Here is a 19,908-nt window from a genome sequence, read left to right on the forward strand (position 1 = left end):
AGAATGAACTACTTCATGCCACATAGCATGATTTCTGAAAGCAATGGTCACATGAGACCCAATTTGCACTTTTCTTATGAAATTAAGTGATTGTATGGCATTGTTGGCCGGGAGGCTCCATGCGGGGCAGTTCAGCCGCCATATTACAAGTTCTTTTTAGTTGACGCCACTTCGGCGACTTGCGAGTCAATGATGATGAATGGCACACAACACCCAGTCATCTCGAGGCAGAGAAAATCCCTGACCCCGCCGGGAATCGAATCTGGGACCCCGTGCGCGGGAAGCAAGAACACTACCGCAAGACCACGAGCCATGGACACTTTTCTTATGTGATGTATTGAAAGCCATGGGTCAAGACAGTCAGGCAGATTCACTGTTTCTTGATCTTTGAAAAACGTGTGATTTGATACTGTAACTACACTTATTATCAAAGGTGTGATTGTATGGGGTATAGAGAGAAGTTTGTGACAGTATTATGGATTTTTTGGAAGGTAGGACAGGGCAAGTTATATAGGACAGACAATCATTGACAGATGTAGAAGTAACTTTGGATATGCCCCAGGAAAGTGTTGGGACCGTTGCTGTATGTGTTGTATATTGTTGACCTTGCAGACAGTATTAATAGTAAGCTCAACCTTTTTGCAGTGACACAGTTATCTATAATGAAGTTTTGTCTGAAAGAGGCTGCACAATTATTCATTCGGATCTTGATAAGATTTCAGAGTGGTGTAAATCACTTTAAATGTTTAGAAATTAAAAAACTGTAAAATTCACAAAGCAGGAAAAAAAAACCATAGCAACTATGACTATAATATCAGTGAGTCACAACTGGAATTGGCCAGTTCATAAAAATACCTATATCTAAGAATATGTAGGATATGAAATGGAATGAATACATGGGCTCAGTCTTAGATAATACAGGTGGCACCATGCAGTTCATTGCTCGAATAGTAGAGAAATGCAGTCACTCTACAGAAGAGACTGTATACAAAAAAAAAAAAAAAAAAAAAAAAAAAAACTGGTGCAACTCACCTAGAATATTGCTCAAATGTGTGGGATCATACCAAATAGGACTAATGGTGGTTATCGGATATATACAAAAAAGGCCAACGCAAATGTTCCCACATTTGATTGACCCATAGGAGTGCGTCATGAAGACACTGCAAGAAATGAACTGGTAGAATCTTGAAAATAGATACAAACTATCCCATGGAAACCTGCTTGGAAAGTTTTAGAAGCAACTTTATATGCTGATTATAGGAATATATTAAAAACCCCTTTGTATAACTCCCACAGGGATCACACAGACAGTATTAGACTAATTACAGCATGTTCAGACACATTTCAGCAGTTATACTTCCTGCACTCAACATGTCATTGGAACAGGGAAAAGGCCCTAATAACTGGTAAAATGGGATGTACCAACTGCAGTGTTCTTCACATTGGTGTGTCAGAGACAAATTTTAAACTTACTATTGTTTTTTGTGATAATGGGCGCAGCTTCCCCTGGAAGTATGATCTCGGTGAGAAACTGGTAACAATTGAGTGACCAACTACAAAGGGTGTTCAAAAAGTTTTGCACAGTCTTCTCTAATTTGTTTTTATTTTTTGCAGGAGGAGAATGAAATTTTTTTTGAGCATACTTGGAACATTTAGCTACACGTTGAACCTACTCAGTGTAGTCTCCATCAGCTGTGACGCATCTGGCCCAACGTTCTTTCCATGATGTAAATTCACTTTGGTAAAATTCTGGGGATTGACTTTTACACCATCACTTGACACAGGAAATAAGGTCTTCCCACTATCAAATGTTTTACCATGCAGGTGGGTCTTCAGACGAACATAGAGGTAAAAATCAGATGGAACCATGTCCAGATTGTAGAGAGAATGAGGAACAATTTTCCAACCCATTGTCATCCTGATTTTCTCCTGCGCCATAAGGACTTTTTTAGATTTGGCATTGTCATAATGTAGTCTGATGAGCTGACCCTGAAGCTGTGGTCTGTGGGTCTTGTTGGCACGTCACAGTTTGTCCAATGACAAACGGTAATGGTCCCAGTTAATTGTGGAGCCAGGTTCCAAAAAGTTGATGAAAAAATGACACCATACTGATCCCAGAAGGAGGAGGCCATCACCTTTTGGCCTGCTGTTTGTGAAAGTCTTGGTTTCTTCGTCCGAAGGGAACCCAGATGACGCCACTCCATGGATTGGGTTTTGCTTTCAGGTTCAGACAAAAGCAACTGTGTTTCATCCTGGGTAATGATGCTGTCAAAACACTGTTTCCTCTCTTCAGTAAAGGTCTTGATGAGACCCTCGCACACATTCTTCCTCATCGTTTTCATTTCTCTTGTCAATAATCTAAGCTCTCAACATGCACAGATTTTTCTGTACCCTAGTAACTGTACCAGTGATACCACACTACCGAATGACAAACGAGTCATTTTAGCAAGCCATCCTGTCATCCCACATCTGTCATTTTGGATGATTTGATCAATGGTCTCCTTATTCACATCACTCACTGCCATCAATGGTCTACCACATCATGGATTGTCCATTTGAGATAAATCACCTTCTTTAAATCTCTGCAACCACCACTGGATACTGCTGCGATCCACTATGTCCTCCCCATAAACAGGCAGCAACTTCCTGTGAATTGATGTGGCAGAGTCATCGCTGCTCTTGAAGAGGGTCTCCATCACCAACTGTTGTTGCAACCAGACAGCTACTTCATGGTCCATTATGGCTCACCTGTAAATAAAAGAAAATACTTTTATACAACAACTTATAGCTAAATGTTCCAAGTATGTTCACAAAAAATTTCATTCTCCTCCTGAAAAAAATTAAAAAATTAGAGATGAGTGTGCAAAACTTATTGAACACCCTTTGTATCAAGCAGTATGAAATGCAAACATTGTGCCACTCTCATAATAAATATCCAAGCACTTTGTGTGTTTCCTTTAGCAATTATTTCACAATGGCTCTTACCAGTTGTCTCTACTGGAGGGAGTAATACACACAAAGTGATTCATATTATCAGAGCAATTACATCTTCTCAGCATGATAACTGATACATTTGTCAACTCTATGATGTGGATCATTCTTTACCATTCAGCTCTCATCATAATCCTCTGAACTCTCGGACACTACTCAGTGAAAAGCAGAACACTCACATGATAGCGCCCACTTCCCCATTTGGATGTAGCTATCCATAGAACAGTCCACAATGTGATGAAGTTGCCATGATGGTTGCTCAGTGGAGTTGAGTAGTGAGACAGAATCCAAGGATTGGATGGATCGCATTACAGTTGTGATCCACTACAACACTTCTCGTAATCCCACCAGACATATCAATGAATTAATCAGTATAATACATATATGTCAGAGGAGGTCACTAGGCATGGTGCAGAAGCATTTATATGTCAGTGGCATGTGACAGAGCACCTGCAACAGATCTGAGGACTGGTATGGACCATCATAGTGTCACATGTTGCAATCAGCTGATGTTTACAGCAGGCTCTCCAGTGTACCTATTGACAATCACCCTGCACTACTGTTTTCTTATGGGCTGTGATTTGTACTTCATTGTTACTTATCTTTGACATTTGGTTACCATAAGTGAAGAAGCAGACTTAAATCAACATTGACACAAGAGTCCTGTAGGACCTTTGCATAAGAAATTTTCTTTCCAATGATGACACAACATATGTTGCTCTGCATTTAGCAGTGTAATTGTTCAATTATAAGTGCTGTTCACTGAATATCAGAGCATTTTTCATCTTTGGAATAAAAGCAAGACAATTGACTTGAAAGAACAAGTAGTAGTACTTGCAAGGTTTTTCAGGCTTAATCACTTAAAACAAGAGCTCAGGAACTCATCAGCATGAATTGGACAGCATAGGATATAATTCCTGGCTGCTGTATTGAAGCAGGGATGCCTCCACAGAACTCAAACACACATTATGTAAACTACACTGGCATATTAATTTTCTTTACAATCACTGTACTGTAAATCAGGATCTAATTCTATTGTCGCCATGCATTGATGGAGATAGTCATTTGGAATTCAGTTCAAAGAACATTGAGGAGGTAGATTTTACTGATCATATGGCAGGCCCAGTTGTTATTGTTGTGATCTTCAGTCCAGAGACGGGTTTGATGCAGCTCTCCATGCTACTCTATCCTGTGCAAGCTCCTTTATCTCTGAGCAAATACTGCAATCTACATCTTTCTGAATCTGCTTAGTGTATTCAGCTTTTGGTCTCTCTCTATGATTTTTACCCGCCATGCTTCCCTCAAATACTAAATTGATGATCGCTTGATGCCTCAGAGTGTGTCCTACAAAACCCATACTTTCTTCTAGTCAAGTTGTGCCACAACTTTTTTTCCTCCTAATTCTATTCAGTACCACCTCATTAGTTACATAATCTACCCATCTAATCTTCAGCATTCTTCTGTAGCACCACATTTTGAAAGCATCTATTCCATTCTTGTCTAAACTATTTGTTGTCCATGTTTCATTTCCACACAATCCTACACTCTATACAAATACTTTCAGAAAAGACTTCCCCACACTTAAGTCTGTATTTGATGTTAACAAATTTCTCTTCTTCTAAATGCTTTCCTTGCCATCACCAGTCTACATTTTATATCCTCGCTACTTCGACCGTCATCAGTTATTTTGGTCCCCAGAAAGCAAAACTCATCTGCTAGTTTAAGCATCTCGTTCCCTAATCTAATTCCCTCAACATCATATGATATAATTGGACTACATTCCATTATCCCCATTTTGCTTTTTTTGAGGTTCATCTTATATCCTCCTTTCAAGACACTGTTCATTCCATTAAACTGCTCTTCCAGATCCTTTGCTGTCTCAGACAGAATTAAAATGTCATTGGCAAACCTCACAGTGTTTATTTCTTCTCCATGGATTTTAATTCATACTCCAAATTTTTCTTGTGTTTCCTTTACTGCTTGCTCAATATACAGATTGAATAACATCGGGAATAAGCTACAACCCTGTCTCACTCCCTTCCCAACCACTGCTTCCTATTCATGCCCTCAACTCTTATAATTGCCATCTAGTTTTTATATAGATTGTAAATAGCCTTTTTCTCCCTGTATTCTATCCCTGCCACCTTCAGAATTTGAAAGAGAGTATTCCAGTCAGCATTGTCAAATGCCTTCTCTAATTCTACAAGTACTAGAAACATATGTTTGCCTGTCCTTAATCTATCTTTTAAGATAAGTCTCAGGGTCAGTATTGCCTTGTGTGTTCCAGTGTTTCTATGGAGTCCAAATTGATCTTCCCCTAGGTCGGCTTCTACCAGTTTTCCCATTTGTCTGTAAAGAATTTGTGTTAGTATTTTGCAGCCGTGACTTAAAACCAATAGTTTTGTAATTTTCACGCCTGTCTACACATGCTTTCTTTAAGATTGGAATTATTATATTCTTCTTGAAGTCTGAGGGTATTTTGCCTGCCTCATACATCTTGCTCACCAGATGGTAGAGTTTTGTCATGGCTGGCTCTCCCAAGTCTATCAGTAATTCTAATGGAGTGTTGTCTACTCTTGGGGCCTTGCTTCAGCTTAGATCTTTCAGTGCTCTGTCAAATTCTTCATGCAGTATCATATCTCCCATTTCATCTTCACGTATGTCCTATTCTATTTCCATAATATTGCCCTCAAGTACATCGCCCTTGTATAGACCCTCTATATACTCCTTCCATCTTTCTGATTTTCCTTATTTGCTTAGAACTGGTTTTCCATCTGAGCTCTTGATATTCATACAGGTGGTTCTCTCTTCTTCAAATGTCTCTTTAATTTTCCTGTAGGCATTATCTATCTTACCCTGTAGTGATATAGGCCTCTACATCCTTAAATTTGTCCTCTAGCCATCCCTGCTTAGTCATTTTGCACTTCCTGTCGATCTCATTTTTGAATCATTTGTATTCCTTTTCGCCTGCTTCATCTGCTGCATTTTTATATTTTCTCCTTTCATCAATTAAACTCAATATTTCTTCTGTTACCCAAGGATTTCTACTAGCACTCGTCTTTTTACCTACTTGATTCTCTGCTGACTTCACTATTTCATCTCTCAAAGCTACCCATTCTTTTTCTACTGTATTTCCTTCCTCCGTTCTTGTTCCTTAATGCTCTCTCTGAGACTCTCTACAACCTCCAGTTCTTTCAGTTTAACCAGGTCCCATGTCCTTAAATTCCCACCTTTTTGCAGTTCCTTCAGTTTTAATCCACAGTTCATAATCAGTAAATTGTGGCCAGAGTCCACATCTGCCCCTGAAAATACAATTTAAAACATGTTTCCTATATCTGTCTTACCATTATATAATCTATCTGAAACCTTCCAGTGTCTCCAGGTCTCTTTCACGTATACAATCTTCCTTCATGATTCTTAAACCAAGTGTTAGCTATGGTTAAGTTATGCTCTGCAAAATTCTACCAGGTGGCTTCCTCTTTCATTCCTTAACCCCATTCCATATTCACCTACTACTTTTCTTTCACTTCCTTTTCCTACTATCAAATTCCAGTCCCCCATGACTATTGAATTTTCATCTCCCTTCACTACCTGAATAATTTCTTTTATCGCATCATACATTTCTTCAATCTCTTCATCATCTGTGGAGCAAGTTGGCATATAAACTTGTGCTACTGTGGTAGGCATGGGCTTTGTGTCAATCTTGGCTACAATAATATGTTCACTATGGTGTTTGAAGTAGCTTACCTGCATTCCTATTTCTTTATTCTTTATTAAACCTACTCCTGCATAACCCCTATTTGATTTTGCATTTATAACCCTGTATTCACCTGACCATAAGTATTGTTCCTCCTGCCACCGAACTTTAATTATTCTGACTATATCTAATTTTAACCTATCCATTTCCCTTTATAAATTTTCTAACCTACCTGTCCAATTAAGAGATATGACGTTTCACACTCTGATCCGTAGAATGCCAGTTTTCTTTCTCTTGAGAACAACATCCTCCTGAGTAGTTCCTGCCCAGAGATCTGAAGGGGGCACTATTTTACCTCCGGAGTATTTTACTCGAGGGGGACGCCACCATCATTTAACCATACAGTAAAACTGCATGCCCTCGGGAAACTCTAGTTTCCCCTTCCTTTCAGCCGAGCAGCCCCAGGAAGTGATCAAATCCAGCACTTTACAGCTCAAATGAAATGTTGTGTAGGGAACTCTCTTGGATGTTTTAAGCGGTACTGACTGGAAACACTAGAGTGAGAGAATCTTGTACATTTACCATAGGTGATCACCACCTGAAACCATAGTACAAAGACTTCCCTCTTATATTAAAAACACCAACCATTTCCTAAATAGTTTGAAATCTGTGCCCACCCCACTCCCACCACACGCCTTGCTTGTCACCATTGATGCCACCTCCCTCTTTACCAACATCCCCCATGTACAATGGTCTCTCTGCTGCTGAACACTTCCTCAGTAAGTGGCCACCTGATTCCAAACCTATGACATCCTTCGTGCTCACTGAAATCAACTTTATTCTTACCAACAGCTATTTCACCTTTGAGGGGCAGACATACAAACGTCAGGGGTGTGGCCGTGGGAACCAGGATGGCTCCTTCCTATGCCAGCCTTTTCACAGGTCGCTTGGAGTGGGATTTCCTGGGATCCATAAGCTTTCAGCCTCTGGTTTAGTTTATAATATTATCTTCTCCACAGACAGCAAACTACATAGTCAGGATGTCCAAGGTTAATTTCCTAATCATCCTGGGGATGATGCCTCAGCACACTTTCCTCCACATAGAGATCTTATAGCCAATCTTTCATGTATCAGTTTTTTTTTTTTTTTTTTTTTTTTTTTTTTTTTTTTGAAGACGTGATACTACTTGAAAGCATTCATCATCATACAAATCTGCATGTGGGGCTTCCACCAACTTATTCCCACATACATCCTCTTGTATCCTGGCCCGGCAAATTTTAATGCCTGCTGTAAGAAGACAACTTAGACAGCCAAAAGGCAGCAACAGTACCTGTGAAGCACTACAGTTACCCATATTCTTCATGTGAATGCTCCGGCCAGTAACCCTTGCCATGGTAGAGAGAAGTAGGGTTGGTGATTCATGACTCTAATATTCACTTTTGTTGTGTATATTTGCTGACATGTGACTCCGGATTGACTCTACTGCATTATCACATTGTCTTGGTCCATCTTTTGAACCTGCTTGGTTGTTGTTCACTTATCTTTAATCACTGTCTTTTGTCTTGAGTTATTTTGTTCTTACTACATCTATGACTGTGTCACCTCCTGGTCACAATGTTGATGACAAGGAAGCAGCACATTCTTTAGTATCATGGAAGCCATATTGATTTGTCTTGTGGAGCAGTAGCAGCAGACAGAGTTTTTACAGAAGTTGCTGCAGGTACTGATGCACAAATTTACTGTGCAGAAGAGCCAATCATTCCAAACCTTAGGGCACTTGGCAGTAGGCACTCACACATGTCCTAGTAAGGAAGATAGGGACATGTGCATGTCTCCTGAGTCTACATTTCACAGTGCATCAGGTTAAAGAAGACTCATGAGAGCAGTTGTTGTTTTTGTGATGGACATCACCAGAAACATATATCCTAGTTGGGAAGTTAGTGCCACTGCTCAACCAAGATGCTCTCTCTCGGTCACCGGCATATGCTCACATATGACTAATTACTATTTCCAGAGGTATCATGTTGTTTTGTTACCTCAGGTTTAGAGTTCCACAAATGCCACAAACATACCCTTCTTGGGTAACTGATTTGTAAAAACTGAGCTACAAATGCAATTTCATATGCACAGACTCAGACTGCAAAGTTTCTTATCCTGACTTTTTTTTCCAGCTGACTCCAGATCTAGAAGTGCACACAGCAGCACTGAAATTGGATGGCTGGTGAACACCTCATGACAAACAGTCCATAGGTGTAGTACCAGTTCATACTGTCCAATGGCCACAATATTTGGTTGATCAGACGTGTTGCCATTGTCAGGTACTCAGTTACGAGCAGTGTGTCCAGATTGATGGGTACACTGAACACACTTTGGGGAAGAGGGGCACCCTAGGTCAGTGTGATGGAATTGGGTATCTGCTATAATCCTGCAGCGAGGAACCATATGTGTGCTACAGTCCGTAGCCTCTAGTGTGGAAATTGTTCCTGTATCTTAGGATTTCCAACCATGTCTTTGTTCAAGTGGATCCTGGGACAACAGTTTCACTGATTAATCAGGTAATTGTCTTGGTATTTGGTAGCTTTTAGGGCAGTTCCATCCCCCTTCTGGTCATTTCTCAGTTACTAAGGCCAACTAACAGGTCATGTTCTCGGTCACCTTATTCATCAGTGGTCATCCTTCAGCTACCAACATTTTCACCTCAGACATTTCTACAGCATTTGAGTTTTCTGTCTCCTGTGAAGTCGAAGTCATTTTGGACGCAGTCCCATTTTAGGAAATGGGTGAGTTTTGTTATGCATTTGCACCTACATTTAAATCAAACTATCAAACTTGGGCTGTGCATGAGACTTCAAAGGTGGTCACCACCCAAATACAGTGACTTGTTTGTCACTCTATGTGCAGCATTAAAACAAGAACTCTACTGATCCCAGGCTGCTGGGATAGTTGAGTCTGAATTTACCTGGCAGTTGGATATTTGCAGCTGCCTTTAGATTAAGAATCACAAATGTAACCCAGTGCGGGTCCAGGGGTTAGAATAGGCCCTGCCTGTTGTAAGAGGCATATAAAAGGAGTGTCTCACTTTTCAGCTCTGTAAGTTCAGGTCCCATTTTATGGTTTGACCTGCCACTTTCCAAATTCTACAGAAGTGCAGGCCATATAGAGAAGGATGCCTTACATGGTGCACGAGTTGTCCATAGTGCCCTTAGATTTGATCTCCTGAACCTCTCGTCATGGCTTTGCATCTCCACCTGCAATTCAACTATATGGGTGAGGACACTGTCCAGGGTATGTCATCTTCTTCCGTTGTCTCCTGTCCTCTTTCACCCCCAAGACATTGGATTTCTCTGCACCCACTATCCAGCACAGTAGCCAGTCTGTTGTGGTGGGGCCGGCAACAGCCATCATGCCAGGTAGCCTCTGCTGTGGCCAGGTGGCACCCATGGGGAGAGCCCCTGATCAGAGTGGGTGGCGTCAGGACGGATGACCTGCAATGAAGCGGACTAAGTCATCTCTTGCTGATGACCGTATGGCACCAGCAGTCTCAAAGAAGGGCAAGATCAAGTACAATGCTGACAGATATGACCCCTAAAATATCCCCCAATGTCCTTAACATTGACAGCTGTCACTTCTCCTTATGGCATTGAGGCAGCATTTGTGCACAGGAATGAAAACAACTCAAAACAGCCCATCACCTATTCATCGAAACCACTGGAACCAGCACAATGAGACTTCTCACAAATCGAGATGTAGGTTTCGATCATATTGTTTGGCATCAGGAATGTCCATGTCTGTCTATTTGGATCAAAGTTTTCATTAATAACAAATCATAAACTATTGGTGGGTTAAACGTGACAAGCAGATGCCTTTATTGAATACCTACATCAGAAGTTGTACTGGCAGAGTATTTCAGAGAGAACTTGCTGAATATCATGAATAAGTTTCCTTATCATGCTATTGTGACAGGGGGAAGACTTCAATTTAATCACAGCTCGTGTCAGAGACAAATTCATGTAAGATTATTCAGAAGGTTTTGTAAGTTAGCTTGAGCAGATACTTAGAGAACAAACTCATACCACAATGTCTTACATCTCCTAGCAACAGACAGTCCTGAACTTATCAAATCAGTTAATGTTCAGGATGGTTTAGTGATCATCAGGCTGTGACAGCATCAATCACTAAAGACGTTATAAGGAATGTTAAGAAATGTAGAAAAATATTTTTGTTTAGCAAGAGTGACAGGATGCAAATTGCAAAGTATTTGTGTAGCCAGCATAAAATATTCAGTTTGGAGGATGGAAACGTGGAGCACAAATGGATAAAATTCAAAAGCAGTGTTTGATACACCTTAAACAAGTATGTGTTGAGCATGATTTTAATGTAGTGGGAAGACACCCCGTGGTTAAATAACCATGGTAGAATGTTGCTACATAAGCAAAGAGAGCTTCATCACAGGTGTAAGTGAAGTCAAAACCTAGGCAACTAGCAAAATGAATAAAAAAAAAAAAAAAATAAAGATAGCAGTTTGAAGAAAATGTTCAATGAATGTGAAAGTAAAATATTGCCGTCTGATCTAACTAAAAACTCTGATAAGTTTATGTGAAGTCATTACGTATATTCAGTTCATATGTTCAGTCACTCAGTGATGATACTGGCAACAAAACAAAAGAAAAAAGAAGACCAAAATTCTGAATTCAGTCCTTCAAAACACTTCCATCATGGAAAAGCATAATACGGTTGCTCCTTTCGGTCACACTGAGTGGTGTAGTGCAGTGGTTGGCACCCCATTCTTGCATTCAGGAGGACAATGGTTCAATCCTGCATCTGGCCAACCTTATTTAGATTTTCTGCGATTTCCCGAAATTTCTTAAGACAAATGCCAGTATGGTTCCTTCAAAAGAACACAGCTGATTTTCTTCTTTATCTTCCTCAATCTGAGATGTGCTCCATCTCTAATGACCTCATTGTCGACGGGATGTTAAACCATATCTCCTCCTCCATTCGATCATATGAACAACAAAATGACAGATATTAAAAGGAGTGATCATAAAAAACAATTACAATGGCTTAATAGTGGAAAGGCATCATGATTTGGATGAAATACACGAGAGATTTTGCAGAGATTATCAAAAAATCTTGCTTCTCTTCTAACAGTAGTTTACCATAGGTTGCTGGAACAAGAAAGGGTCCCAAGCAACTGGAAAATTGCAGGTCATTCCAGTTCTCAAGAAGGGTCATATGACAGATGCAGATAATTATATCACTGATACATCACTTTGTTGTAGAATTAGGGAACATGTATTATGCTCGCATATTGTGGGAACAAAAAACTCCTGTGAAAATCAACATGGATTTCCACAAATGGAGATCTTGTGAAACTCGGCTCATTCTGTCTGTTCATGAGATCAAAAGTGTTGTAGACAATGGCACCCAGATTGAAGTTGTTTTGTTGACTTCTTCAGGAAAGCATTTGATATAGTTCCACACTGTCATTTAATGAATAAAATATGAATATATTGATTGTTTGACCATATTTTTAACAGGCTTCAGGACTTCCTTGCAGACAGAAGCCAACACATCACTCTTAATGGAACAATATCTACATATGTAATTTCAGGAGCACCCTGAGGAAATGTGATAAGACTGTAAATGTTCTAGAGCATAACACTGGAATCTCAGTGAGGCTGTTCACAGATGATGCGATCATCTATAGCAAGGTAGCAACACCAGAAGACTGTAGTGAAATGTAGGAAGTCTGCAGAGGATCGGTAGTTACTGGAGGGTGTTGCAGTTGTCATTGAACATAAATCAGTGTAGCATAAGTGGGCAAATAAATCCACTTCTGTATGATTATGCCATTGGCAATAAGTACTGGATACATTAATTGCTGTAAAATATGTACGAGTAACCGTCCAGAATGACCTAAAGTAGAATGGTCACATGAAACAAATTTTAGGAAAATTGGATGTCAAGCTGAGATTCATTGTGGAGGAATCTCAAGGAAATGTAATTCATCCATTTAAGATGTGGCTTACAAAACACTTATTTGATCAGTTTTTGAACATCACTCTCAGTCTGATATCCTCACCAGTTTGCATTAATAGAAGAGTTAGATAAGATCCAAGAAAGACCATGGCAGCCTCATGGTGATTCTCTACAAACTCCAGTGGCAAGTTCGAAAAAGAGAGGTGTTGTGCTCAAATAGAAGTTTGCTATTGAAACCCTCTGCAATGCACCATACTGTGGCTCACAGAAATAGACGTGGGTGCATATGGCATTATTGGACCCCACTCTAACCTCAAAGAACAGGCACCTCAGCACCTTTAATGTTATTGTTTCTGAGTGGGAACAGTTATATCATCCATTAGAAGCCAAGAGCATATAACTGACAAAACCATCTGCATGAATTTCTTGCAGCTCAGTTTGTTTCTCCCACCATCTTTACATCTTGGGCCTGTTGATCTTCCGTTTGTTGAAACTACGAAATTCCTGGGGCTCATGCTCAATAGGAAACAACACTCTTTGTCGTCCCATGTGTCTTACCTGGCAGCCTGCTGTACGCGGTCCCTCAATGTCTTGTGTGTCCTCAATGGTACTTTTTGGGGTGCCGATCAAACTACCCTCCTCCGTTTGTACTGGTTCCGTGTCCATTCGGAACTAGACTATGGGTGCCTTGTTTCCGCATCTGCACGTCCATCCCTCTTATGCTATATTAACACTATCCTCTATTGTGCCATCCATTTGGCCACTGGCGCCTTTTACCCTAGCCCGGTTGAGAGTCTGTATGCTGAAGTCGCTGAACCATCACTGTCCTACCGCCATGACTTTCTCCTCGGCAGGTTTGTTGGCTGTTTGTCTACCATGCGTGGCCACTCATCCTATGCCTCCTTTTTTGATGATCCCTTTGATCGCCAGTATACAGTGCATTCCCCTTCTCTGTCACCTCCTGGAGTTTGCTTTCGGCAATTGTTCCAGCGGCTTGACTTCACACTACCTGCAACTTTCCCAGTGGGTGTGAACCCTTCAACACCTTGGCTTCGTGAAGTGGCCTGCATTAATCTTGGTCTTCATTCGCTTCCTAAGGATACTACTCCAGCCTCACTCTATTGCCTATGTGCGCTGTACACCTCCCATCCCTTGAATGCAACGGGTCCAGGAAAACTGTCACTTACTCACTCTTGGTGAAGCCGCTGTGATGTTTATGTGGGTTCCTGGTCATGTCGGTCTGCCAGGAAACAAGGCTCCTGCAGAGGCTGCTGTCCTCGTATCTCAGCCCACTAGTTCCTATATTCCCTCCAGTGATCTCTGTGTTGCCGTCTGTCAGGAGGTTGTGTTCCTTTAGCATTGTCATTGGTCCTCTCTTCAAGGGAGTAAACTCTGGATTATTAAGCCTCTCCCAGTGGGTTGGACAAGCTCCTCTTGGCCCTTCCACCAGGAGGAGGTCATTTTAACTAGGTTGTGTATTGGGCACTGCCGTTTTAGCCATCGTCATTTGATAAGTGGTGCTCTCTGTACACATTGCACCCAAGTTTTAACTGCCCGATGCTGCATGGGCTGTTTGCTTTTCACTTTTTATCTGAAGCAATATTGTGAAGATCACTTAATTTTTAGTTTTGGACCTCCATTTCTGTATAGTGCTGTTTGTAGCCCTTTCTTCATGTCCCTGCTTTTAGCTGTCTTCTCTTATGTCAATTGGGCTTGACATACAGTAGTTTTTTTAACTCCTCTCTGTCTTCATGTTCTATAGTTTTGACTTGGGTGCGTATGACCCCACTTGTTTTTGTGCCCTAAAACAAAACAAAAACAAAACTCTTTCAAACAGTGATGATAATATTGGATCACCTCTCTGTTCCCCGTCGGCTCATGTTTCTTCTTCTATCATGTCATTAGCCAAGTCCTCTGTCTCATAGAGGCCAACAGTGTACTCTTTCCACTCATCCACTCTCTCCTCTGTATTAAACAGTGGAATGCCATTGTGCTCTTAATGTTACTGCCCTTGCTTGTAATTTCACCGAAGCTTGTTTTACTTCTGCTTGCTGAGTGCATTCTTCCGACTATCTTTTCTTTTTAGATTTCTTTACATTTTTCAATCATTTGTTTCACCTTAGTTTCCCTGCACTTCCTATTTATTACATTCCTAAATGACTTGTATTTCTGTGTTCCTGAATTTCCCTGCACATTTTTGGACTTCCTCCTTTTGTCGATCCACTGAAGTATTTCTTCTGTTAACCATGATTTATTCATAGTTATCATCCTTCTACATAAGTTTCTCATTCCAGCTTCTGCGATTGCCCTTTCTAGAGATGCCCATTCCTCTACAAAAGCTGTCAACTGAGCTATTTATTGTCACAGTATCTGTAGCATCAGAGAACTTCTAATGTATCTCTTCAGTAGTACTTCTGTATCCCACTTCTTTATGTTTTGATTCTTCTGGACTAATTTCTTAGACTTCAGCCTATTCTTCATTATAATTAAATTGGATCATAGTCTATCTCTATTCCTGGGTATGCTTTACAATCCAATATCTGATTTCGGAATCACTGCACGAACACGATGTAACTGGAATCTTCCTGTATCTCCCATCCTTTTCCAAGCATACCTCCTCTTCTTGTTATTCTTGAAGAGAATATTTGTTATTACTGCTATTTATTGCAGAACTCAATTAGTCTTTCTCCTCTGTTCTTCCTACTATCAAGCACTTATTCTCCAATAACCCTTTCTCCACTGCCTCTCTACAACCCCTTTCCAGTCCTGCTTGACTGTTAGATTTCATTTTCCTTTACATACTGAATTATCTATTCAGTAGCCTCATAAACTCTCTCTCTCTTCATCATCTGCGTGTGATGTTGGCACGCATACCTGAACTATTCTTGTTGGTATTGATTTGTTCTCAATTATGATAACAATCCTCTCACTGAACTGTTCACAGCAACTCACTATCTGCCCTGCCTTCATATCCATGATGATGAACTCTTCTCCCATTATACCATGTTTTTGCTGCTGTTGATATTACCCTTACACATCTGACCAGAAATGCTTGTCTTCTTTCGATGTTACTTCACTGGCCCCTGCTGTATCTAGATTGAGCCTCTGCATTTCCCTTTTCAGATTTTCTAGGTTCCCTACCATGTTCAAACTTCTGGCATTTCATGCTCTGACTCATAGAACATTAGGTTTACATTTATTATTCACTCTTTTTCTCGTGGTTGCCTCTCCCTTGGTAGTCCCCTCCTGGAGATCCGAATGGGGGCTTGTCTGGAATCATTTGCCAGTGGAAAGATCATTGACACTTTTTCAGTTAGAAGCCACATTGCTTGGATACACAAATGTAACTTTAATGCAGTAATTTCCATTGCCTTTTGCATCCTCAAGCCATTGATCATTGCTGATTCTTCCATCTTATAGGGACAGTTTCCCACCTCAAGGGCAAGAGTGTGTCCTGAACTGCTGTCCACTCATCCACACTCTCTGGCTGGGCCATTAGCAGCACGAGAGTGACTTCTTATGCCAGAAGTCTTTGCCCACCATTGCTGATGATTTTTATTCAAAATTTAAGCAATGGTGAGTTTTGAACCTGGGACCCTGGATATTTTGATTTGTAGTCAAAAGTATAAATCGCTTGTTGTCAGATCGAGTGAGCGTGGGGGCCAAGAAAAACAAACTCTGTCATTTGGCCCTTGCAAGCAATCCAGTGGTTGAGTATAACATTGTTTAACCAGTTGTGTACTGAGTTATCGAGTGTGGCAGTGCACCATCTTGCTGCCAAATAAAACTCAATCGTTCAGCTTCTTCAAATGCAGGAACAGACGTAGTTGAAGCACATAAAGATAAGAAACACAAGTTGCAGTTTCTTCATCAAAAAAGAAAGGCCCATAAACTTTCCATGATGAAATGGAACAAAAAATATTAAATTCAGGGGAGTCTCAATGCAGCTGTGCCATTTCATGGGGATCTGCTGATCCCAGGATGCACACATTGTGCGTGTTCACACTGCCACTTAAGTAAAATGTTGATTCATTACTGGAGACGATACAATTCAGAAAGTCTTTGTGATCATGCAACAACATTCATTTGCAAAGTTGGCATATAAACTGCAGTTTGTATGATTTAGAGCTTGTAACAACTGCAAAGATAAGGACCTATTTGTCAGCATCTCCTTAAGTCTCCCACAGACATCACTTAAATTACTAATTCACCTATGGATGATGTCATTTGGAGATTACTGTGGAACTTACTACAGAATGCACATTGTACTGTAACAACAGATTCTGTCCTTGCAAACCATAAAACACTAAAAGCTTTCTGTTCACTGGTTGCAATATTTGCTACTAGCGCATTCTAGCAGAAGACACGGAAACAGTGCATGCACATACACACAGATATACAAACAAAATTGTTGCTCTTTCATTTGATGTATTATTTATAAGTGTAAGTTGAATGTAAGGAATGCTGCAAAGTCTTAGGACGCTGCTACTCATTTTGAAACACCTGGTATATGACTTGTTCTCACTTAAGCCACCCAGGAGGGAACAAGTGATTTTCAGATACACAGTCTGAAAAATTGGAATGCTATTCAGATAATGGGTTCCTTTTCTGGTGATGAACCACCAGTTTTTTGTGCTTTTACTGTGCAGATTACTGCTTGCTGTCTTTTAGCAAAATATTTTATACTGACTAGAGAGCAATAATTCCATTGCGGTCATGACAATTTCCACTATAATTGAAACAGTCTCTCTCTCTCTCTCTCTCTCTCTCTCTCTATCTATCGTACATGCGCGCTCGCACCCCACGTGGAAGTTTCCTTCTAATATATATATATATCAAATTTGCACCATGGATATTGGGGAAATGGAACTTGCTATTGATGTTGGCTTGATAGTCAGGTTCATATTGCTAGTCTATACACATATTGTAATAATACTTAGAAAGAGTATTTGTTTTGCAAATGAACCAATGTCTATTGACATTAACAAACTGTAAGTAGGGTAAATTAGAATGTCATTGGTGTTCATTGCAGGAGTCTAGTGCAAGCCATTTACGAGATATGATATTGTGCAGCGTTTCCACACCGACACATGTTTGTGTCATTGAATCTGTGTAATTGCTTGGTACAATGTTGTTATGTTTGCTTACAGTGTGCTTGTGTGATGCTTGAGTGCAGTGCGACTTTCTAATCAGTCAGTGTGCGACAGTCCAAGCAGTAGGTTCAGAGGGATGATGGGATTTACCGATGCAGAAAAAGCTGACATGCTTATGGTGTAGGGAGAGTGTAGGAAGAATGCAGTTCATTCTTGTGTGGTGTATGTGGCAAGTCATCTTGCCAATTATGTATCATCCTCATCAAACAGTTACATGAAAGTGTTAGTGTAACACCTAGATAACATAACAGGACAAAGTGACAACAGAAGAGGGGGAAATTAATATTCTTGCTGCTGTTGCAGTTGATTCGTACATTAGCTCCCACACAATCGCATGAGGAAATGGCATGACTTAGGCAAGTGTCATATGTATTCTCCACCAACATAGGTTCCATCCCTATCACACCTCTCTCCATCAAGAGGTGCATGGGAACTATTATAAGAATCACATGAACTCCTATACATGGGCATTATAACAGGATCGTTCAAATGCATCTTCTTTAGTGATTATGCCACATTTACCTATCATGGCTATGTGAACTGCCGAAACATGCACTATCGATCTGTTGTCAGGCCCTGTTGGCTTTGTCACATGGAACGTCAGCGTCCAAAGAGTGTAGATGTGTGGTGTGGGATAGTGAACCATCAGCTCATAGGCCCATGTCTGACTGACTGAACATGGAAAGCACCCAAGTATTGCAGCCTCCTAGCATACCATCGTCTACAGATGCTAGAAGATGGTCCTCGATAGAGTAGGAGGAACCTCTGGTACCAACATGATGGCTGCCCAGCCCATAGTGCACGAAGTATTACAGCTTCATGAATTGTTTCCCATTTGGACGAAGAGATGCTGTGTCTTTGCTGACACATTTTCTGGATTTGACACCTGCAGGCTTTTTTCTGTGGAGAAAGCTGAAAGGCGCTGTCGTCAAGGACATACCAACTATATCCAATGATAACATATTCCTGCAGCCTACTCGAAGACCTCCACTGACACTAGCATGTGTGCAGCAGTCATTTGATACCAGACAGGAAGTATGTATTGTCGCTGCCGGTGGTCATTTTGAACACAACCAGCGATGCTCAGTTGTGTCATTTCATTACTGGTCAGAATCCGCATAACTAATGTATGAATTTGCGTTGTTCTGTAAGGTATTTTACCTGTATTGGTATATTGGTCTGGAAACTAATTTACCCTACTTTTAGTTTGTTAATGTCAATAAGTATTGCCCTCTCTCTCTCTCTCTCTCTCTCTCTCTCTCTCTCTCTCTCTCTCTCTCTCTCTCTCTCTCTCTGTGTGTGTGTGTGTGTGTGTGTGTGTGTGTGTGTGTGTGTGTGTGTGCGTGTGTGTGTGCGCGAGCGCGCGCGCGCAGTGAGGGGGGGGGGCCCTTGTACTTGGTATACTTACATACTTAATGCTGTATATTTAGTTGCAATGCATTGGAGTATTTTTTCCTCCTCTAGAAAAGAAGATGAGCAGGAAATTAAGAAAATCTTCCCATCAGCAACTTTCAAGTACATTCCCGGTGCTGGACACTGGGTACATGCAGATAAACCTAATGAGTTTGTGGAAGAAGTCTGCAGATTTTTAACAGGAAAGTAGAATTAACTCTTTCTTTTGAAAGTGAGAGTTGAGTGGCCCGTTTATTTTTAAGATTTATTTAATTTTTTGTGTCCTGTGTTCAAATAAAATTTATTGTAATTTATTCTGTATACATTACTTTGTCATATTAAATAAGGTTTCCAATAAATGATGAATGCAAACCAGTTGTCATAAAATTAATTTTCACATGTTTAACATTACTCCCTTCATTGAACATACCTAATGGTGCTATTGTATACTAGCTAAAGTAAATAAATTTTATTTTAATGTGGCACTTTAAGTAAGCCTCTTGGTCTTTGGATTCCAAAATTCACTTCAAAACATTTAAGGGGACCTGTCTTGAATATCAGAGTGTATTCCTCTTGAACTATAACTTTTGTGGCGGCGTTCGTAGCGACAAGCAATTCGCTGTAGAAACGGCTTACAAAGTCACCGCCACACTTTTAATAGCGGGCCAACCGGTCCGCTGGAACAGTGAACAG

General features: G+C 40.5%; 1 protein-coding gene across 1 annotated transcript in view; it reads left to right on the forward strand.

The window, feature by feature from the left end:
- LOC124544609 (protein ABHD11-like) overlaps positions 1-19,587 on the forward strand; it is a 72,594-nt gene extending 53,007 nt beyond the window's left edge. The window contains exon 6 of the mRNA XM_047123204.1: positions 19,288-19,587. Coding sequence (XP_046979160.1) covers positions 19,288-19,426 — 139 coding nt within the window. The 3' untranslated portion in view covers positions 19,427-19,587. The remainder of the gene's footprint in view (positions 1-19,287) is intronic.
- Positions 19,588-19,908: the final 321 nt, after the last annotated feature.

Source organism: Schistocerca americana, chromosome 8 (genome assembly GCF_021461395.2).
Source record: "Schistocerca americana isolate TAMUIC-IGC-003095 chromosome 8, iqSchAmer2.1, whole genome shotgun sequence".
Lineage (NCBI taxonomy): Eukaryota > Metazoa > Arthropoda > Insecta > Orthoptera > Acrididae > Schistocerca > Schistocerca americana.